The following is a 7183-nucleotide window of genomic DNA, read 5'->3' as shown; positions in this document are numbered from 1 at the left end:
TGCCGGAGAGGGGATGAATGTTATTTTCATGCCTGCTAACACAACATTCATTATGCAGCCATTTTAACTTTCAAGTCTTATTAAGAAATACATTTTGTAAGGCTGCTATGTATGGTTATTCTTCTAATGGATCTGGACTAAGTAAATTGAAAACCTAGAAAGGATTCACCATTCCAGATGTTGTTAAGTACATTCCTGATTCATGGAAGAATATAAAAATGTCAACTTTAACAAGGGCTTGGATAAACTTGATTCCAGTCCTCATGGATGACGTTGAGGGGTTCAAAACTTCAGTGGAGGAAGTAACTGCAGATTTAGTGGAAATAGTGAGAGAACTAGAATTAGAAATAGAGCCTGAAGATGTGACCGAATTGCTACAATCTCATGATAAAACTTAAATAGATGAGTTCCTTCTTATGGATGAGCAAAGAAAGTGGTTTCTTGAGATGGAAGCATCTCCTGGTAAAGATTCTGTGAACACTGTTGAAGTGACAAAAGGTTTAGATAAACTTAATTGATAAAGCTGTAGCAGAGTTTTAGAGGAGTGACTGCAATTTTGATAAATGCTCTATTGTGGGTAAAAAGCCATTAAATGGCATGGCATGTTACAGAAAAATCTCTCATGAAAGGAAGAGTCAACCAATGTGGCAAACTTCATAGTTGTCTATTTTTAAGAAATTGCCACAGCCACTCCAGCCTCCAGTAAGCACCAACGTGATCAACCAGCAGCCATCAGCAATGAGGAAAGACCCTCCTCCAACAAATAGGTTATGAGGGGCTGGGCACAGTGGCTTATGCCTGTAATCCCAGCACTTTGGGAGGCCAAAGTGGAAGGATCATTTTGAGGTCAGGAGTTCAAGACCAACCTGGCCAACATGACTGAACACCATCTCTACTAAAAATACAAAAATTAGCCGGGCGTGGTGATGCATGCCTGTAGTCCTAGCTACTAAGGAGGCTGACGTAGGAGAATCGCTTGAAACCAGGAGGCAGATGTTGCAGTGAGCACCATTGCACTCCAGCCTGGGTGACAAGAGTGATACTCAAAAAAAAAAAAAAAAGGTCATGACTCACAGAAGGCTCAGATGATGATTTGCATTGTTTGGCAATAAAGCATTTTTAAGTTAAGATATATAAATATATATATACATTAGTATACAGTACAGTGTAAACATAACTTATATATGCACTAGAATATCAAAACAAATTGTGTGACTTGCCTTATTGTGATATGTACTTCATAGAATTGGTCTGAAACCAAATTGCACTATCTTCCAGGAATGCCTGTACATGTAAATCCATGTTAGTGAGGCAACAAGCAGGAGATGACTATTACTTAGCCTGTTTACATTTTTAGGTGTGTATTCTAAACCTTAATTTTCCTTGCCCAAAGAGCATCTAAAAGTTCATCATAGCAATATTTGGTGACATGTGGGTCTCGAAATCACAAAACATAATTCAGTGTATACAGATTAAAACTAATCTTAATGAGAGTCTCAAAAAAACTGGAGTCTTGTGTAGTTACTAAAGCATAATCTACTCATAAACCAAATGAAACATAATTACATTTGAGCAGAATTCTCCAATTAGACTTGGTGCCTGTATTTCCATAGAGCACTGGCCAGTCCCTCCATGGACTTTCAAATTTCTCTTTTAGCATGCCTATTGTTTTCTCAGTAACTCACCATGGTGTCCAATGAAATACTAATTTAAGGTGGAAATAAGCAGTAGGAACAAATGAGTTAGTGAAAAACAAACAACCTGTTTTCATCAAATTCTTACTGTCTTGCATTTCATAGCTACTTCCTGTATTATTAGTCTGTTCTCATCCTGCTGATAAAGACATACTGGAGACTGAATGATTTATAAAGAAAAAGAGATTTAATGAACTCACAGTTCCGCCTGGCTTGGGGGGCTTCACAATCATGGGGGAAGGCGAAAGGCATGTCTTACATGGCAGCAGACAAGAGAGAAAATGAAGACCAAGAGAAAGGGTCTTATAAAACCCTTATCAAACCATCAGATCCCATGAGACTTATTCACTACCACGAGAACAGTATGGGGGAAGCCGCCCCCATAATTCAATTATCTCTCACCGTGTCCCTCCTACAACACATGGGAATTGCGGGAGCCACAATTCAAGATGAGATTTGGATGGGGACCCAGACAAACAATATTATTTTCATTCCAAAGCACTTGCAGGACCATGAACACAATTTCCTTTAAATCAAAGGCTATTACTATCTTGGTTGTGCATTGGCTTGGCTTCGTCCTCTTTACTGTAAAATAAATTCCTGTACTGACTGCTTTCTCTCTGTTTGACATTATCCTTTCCCCAATCTCATACTGTCAAATACAGATTTAATTGTACACGCAAAGACCTTCATGCAAAGACCTACATGCAAAGACCTTCCAGGGCCAGGAATTGAAGCAGGCTGGGGACATGGAGGCAAATGGGAAGTATATGCCCACCTATGGGAGGCACAGGATGCCCCTAGTGGCCCCCTGCCACTTGGGAGTGTAGAACTGACCTGGCCAGATCTTCCTTTTTTTTTTTCCCAAGACTGCACTCACCTAAGCTGGAGTGCAGTGGCACAATCTCAGCTCTGCAACCTCTGCCTCCCAGGTTCCAGTGATTCTCATGCCTCAGACTCCTACAGGTGTGGTGGTTTAACCTGTAATCCCAGCACTTTAGGAGGCCAAGGTGGGTGGATCCCCTGAGGTCAGGAATTTGAGTCCAGCCTGGCCAACATGGCAAAACCCCGTCTCTACTAAAATTACAAAAATTAGCTGGGCATGATGGCAGGCACCTGTAATCCAGATCTTCCTATTTTTCATGATAAACTAAAATTCTTGTGGTTTCCAAATGTTGGTAATTGATCTTAATTTGTCAACAATATATATTGCGTCAAACAAAACACACCTGAATTATATTCCCATATTATATTGAATTCACAGGCCAGAAATTGACTTTCACTGGATTCCAGCAATGAGTGTAGTTACAGGGCCAATTCAAACTGGAAAAGATATTTGTTCATCCTTTCTACTTTTACTTTGAGGCTGCAGCGAGCTATGACCACGTCACTGCACTCCAGGCTAGGCAACGGAGATAGGCCTTGTCTCTAAAAATAACAAAGAAAAGAAAAGAAAACAGAAAAGAAAAGAGATACTGAGCAGGCAGAAGGGGTACTATGATATTTTGTACATATCTGTTTTTTAAAATGATTGTCTACTCTAATATACAGTGAATCCCTATGCATTACGATGAGTATGCTGGATTCCATGGCTTCCTTGAAGCCCATGAATTCTCTGAAACTGTCTCCATCATCATTGAGATTGTCTGTATTATAAGCATGAATTATAGAGACTTAACAGAGATAGTTCACCCAGGGACAGAGAAGGGTCTGAAATGCCTGTTGGGTGAGGCGTGGCACTGAGATTAGTAAAAATCACTGCCTTTACCACTTCAAAACATTATAAATATCTCAATGTTTAAACATTTCATTAACATAATTTTCTAACAGATAATTCAAATGAATTTCAAAGAATAATACACTATCATTCAGCTATCACATATACAGCTATATATTTCAGTTTGTGAAATAAACTAGTATTTAGATCAAGCAATTAAGAGCCGCAACTAAAGATGATGAAACAAATTGGTAAATACTTTTTCTAAGCAAACTGGTTGTAGATTTACCACTGTTTAAATTACTGTCAATTGTTTTCTTATGAGGAGTGATTTCATCATGTGTTTAAAACCTAGCTTTTGACAGTTTTCCTAAAGTCTTCAGAAATTTGAAAAAGTATCCCGTATGATTCTGTTTCATGAAATACCAATATTTTAACATTTCCCTTTAAACAATAAAAAGTATGAATATGGATTATGAGTGTGAATAAATTGTGAATGGACTTCTTAAGAAGGTAGCTTAATTAAATATATGTAATCAGAAAATACATTTTTTAAAATGTAGGTTTTTACAATTTTACTTCTATCTCTTGCCACATAACATTTTGTGATAGACAATTGTTCTTTGTTCAGAATTTCTCCCGTAGAGAAAGCTTCAGTTTTTTCTTTCCCTTTATTTATATGCCTGTGTGCATGATGTCTAAATCACTGGTCAGGAGTTCCCTGGGGATCTTTGTATCTGACTACATGGCAACATTCCAGACCCAAAGTAAACCTTTCAGAGAGTGGGAATGAGTGGGAGGATGTCGCCCTGGGCATGGTGCTTAGGAGGCCAGATTTCCCTAAACCTGCTCTGCTGGGAGCCCTAGGAAGCCTCAGATGCAGTCTGCTGTCCAGGTATACTTACAGGGCATGGGGTGGGGGACTGTTAATTTCTGAATAGACTTTGTCTCATCCACACGACAACATATTTTAATTGTAAAGGCAAATGTCAACCTATTTAGAAAACTATAAGTGTGACTGATGCATTCATTATTTAATAACCCCAGGGTGGAACTTGAGGTGAGTGGTTTCACCCTTTCATACTCAGGAGTGGAACTAGTCCTCATCCTGGGTCCTGTGGACAGTCAGACCTCACGCTCGCACGCCGGGCTCCCGGCCTCCTGGCAGTGGACTTGAGTGTACCCCGCGTGTGCCCGGAGGACTCCTGTGCACACCGCCGCCGTGCTGTTGAGTACGAAAGACCCCTGAGAGCAGCTCGCAGATGAGAGCCCAGCTGTTGCTGTGAGACTGAGTGCGGGTGGCAGCCGGCAAGAAGGAACTGCCAGGACCGACCCTGGCGCTCGCCACCAACTGCGGCGCAGCTTCCTCTGCGGTGCCCGCCCTTCGGCATCACTGCAGCCCCCGCAGCAAAGCTAACTTTAAAATTTTAAATAAAATAATAATTTTTTTAAAGGCCCGAAAACTCCAGCTCCCACCCCTCCCCCAGCCCGCTGCCACCGGCGGCGCTCAGTGAATGACACGGCGAGCGCGAGCCGCGGCCCCAGCCGGGCCGAGCGCGCTGCCGGAGCGGAGCCGCTGTAGGTGAGGGGCCCGCGTCCCCGCACGCCGTGGGCGCCCCGCCTGGCACGGATCCTGCCTGTCGCCCACTGTCGCCGCCGCCGCCCGCGGGCACCATGACAGCTCTGAGCGCTGGGGTTACAGGTTGGTCACCGCCGCCGGTGCCCGAGAGGCGGCGGCGCGGCCGGCTCCGTGCCCTGCGCCCGAGGCCCGGGATGCGCGCCCCTTGGTTCCTCGGCCCGGCCGGGCCAGGACGGCGCAGGGGCGCTGGGGCTGCGAGAGGGGCTGCGGGCTGGGGCCCCGGGCGGGGCAGGGCTGGGGAGGGGAGCCTCCACCCGAGAGCGGGGCGTTGGGGTCCTCGCCGGCCTGGCCGGGGCACGGAAGCCGCGATGCGCCCTCCCTGTTCCTGCGCGTGGGTGTCGGGGGCGCCTGCTGCGGGATGCGCCTGGGTTGGCTTGGGAAGCCCAGGGCCGGCGAGACCTCGGGCCTGCCCCGCCTGGGCATCTAGCAGGTGTTGGGGGGCAGGTGACTGAGGACAAGGCCACTGGGCATCACGACAGCGCTGCACCTGCCCCCTCCGCACCGGTGCCGCTGCTTGGGTAAACCTCTGGGCCAACGCGCGGCAGGGGCGATGGGGGAGGGTAGCCCGGCTCCAGCAGGTCTCCGCGGGGGCTCCGCGGCCTTACCCCACCCCCATACTCCTGTGGATTGCTCCTTGCTAAATGTCCCTTATGGTATTCATTGGCCTTGTTAAGCAGCCGTCATTAGGATGGCCACACCGAATGCAAAACAGTGTACTGCCAAACAACACCATTTTGTCACTGAATCTTTAAGAGACCAGCAAGGATGGCCTGGCTGGGATCCCTCGGGGGGCCCAGAACCCAGATCAGGGGTCATTTTGCTGACTTAATGTTCCTCTCTCAGGATGGTGTGAGAACGCTGAACTCAGACCCTTAGTGCTTGAAATGCCTTAGGATAAATCTTTCAGTTTCAGGTACAATTTTTCAGAGACTGTATTATTAAGGATGTGTGAGTACACACTCACTTTCAGGCCTCAGAAGGTTTTACTCTTAATCTGGTGTTCGTGTGGTCATCAGCTAGGCCCGACTTCCCTGGTGGTGAAATGTGGGTTGAGGACCAGTGACCTTTGTATTAGTAGTTGGTGGGTAACACCTCTAAAAGGGGATCAAAAATTAACAGGTGGCGATTTTGAAATGTGTGTGTGTGTGTGTATGATTCGTATGTTCACAGCTACAACTGTGATTTGATATGGCCTGGGAGAGGAGCAGTTTCACTGATGAGTGAAACTAAATTAGCTGGGCATGATGGCAGGCACCTGTAATCCAGATCTTCCTATTTTTCATGATAAACTAAAATGCTTGCGGTTTCCAAATGTTGGTAATTGATCTTAATTTGTCAATATATAGTGCATCAAACCAAACACACCTGAATTATATTCCCATATTATATTAAATCCACAGGCCAGCAATTGACTTTCACTGGATTCCAGCCATGAGTGTAGTTGCCCCTGAGGCAGATGCATCGCAGGACTGGCTTTTTAAATTCAAAGATAAGGTTTCCACCGTTCTAAATAAATATCATGGCTTCCCAAACATCTGCAACAAGAAACGTTTACTCCCTAACTGTTGCTTTTCATTCTGTGTGCCTTTCTGGAGTCGATTTTTCATTCTTCTGTAGTATACTTTGACCTAGCCATTGCTAAAATCAGACAGTGTGAAGACAAAATCCGGCTTTGGAGAAAAACTTAAAAAGTGAAAAGGTTCAGTTAGATCCTCTTCTGTGTTCATAAAAGGCGTAATCTGTTTGCAGAATAAATGTGCTGTCACTGATAAGGACTATGCTAAAATCTCTACAAAATTCGAGGAGAAAGCACGTCTCATTAAATAGTGGTAATACACTTACAACTTTGGATAGGACTTGCAAGATATTCAAAGGAAAAAAAATGTGCTTAAAAAAAAAGTGGACTCAAAATAGTGTCATTTACTTGCAATTTAGTGAACCAAAGATTTGAGTAGCATTTTCTTCTTCTTGGGTATGACATTTCTTTGAAATGGGTTCCAATTGATTTTTTTTTTTATTTATTTGTCATTCCTGCATGCTTTGTGTCTGCATGTATGTGTGTGCACAAATGTACACATTTGTTTTATCATTTATCAATGATGTTCAGATGATTTCAGAATTTCCATAGCTGTA

General features: G+C 44.2%; 1 protein-coding gene across 5 annotated transcripts in view; it reads left to right on the top strand.

Annotated features, from left to right (window-relative positions):
* Nucleotides 1–4200: 4200 nt before the first annotated feature.
* NALCN (sodium leak channel, non-selective) overlaps nucleotides 4201–7183 on the top strand; it is a 351429-nt gene continuing 348446 nt past the window's right edge. Inside the window, exon 1 of one of the 5 annotated variants that reach the window (XM_007960806.3) lies at nucleotides 4201–4306. In XM_007960806.3, the coding sequence (XP_007958997.2) occupies nucleotides 4289–4306 (18 nt within the window). In that variant the 5' untranslated portion in view covers nucleotides 4201–4288. Of the gene's footprint in view, nucleotides 4307–4889; nucleotides 5114–7183 lie in introns of those variants that run through there. The other 4 variants (XM_038007863.2, XM_038007864.2, XM_038007862.2 and 1 more) reach the window with 4 other exon arrangements.

This window comes from Chlorocebus sabaeus, chromosome 3 (genome assembly GCF_047675955.1).
Source record: "Chlorocebus sabaeus isolate Y175 chromosome 3, mChlSab1.0.hap1, whole genome shotgun sequence".
Taxonomy (NCBI): Eukaryota; Metazoa; Chordata; class Mammalia; order Primates; family Cercopithecidae; genus Chlorocebus; species Chlorocebus sabaeus.
This window is presented reverse-complemented; position numbering and strand designations above follow the sequence as displayed.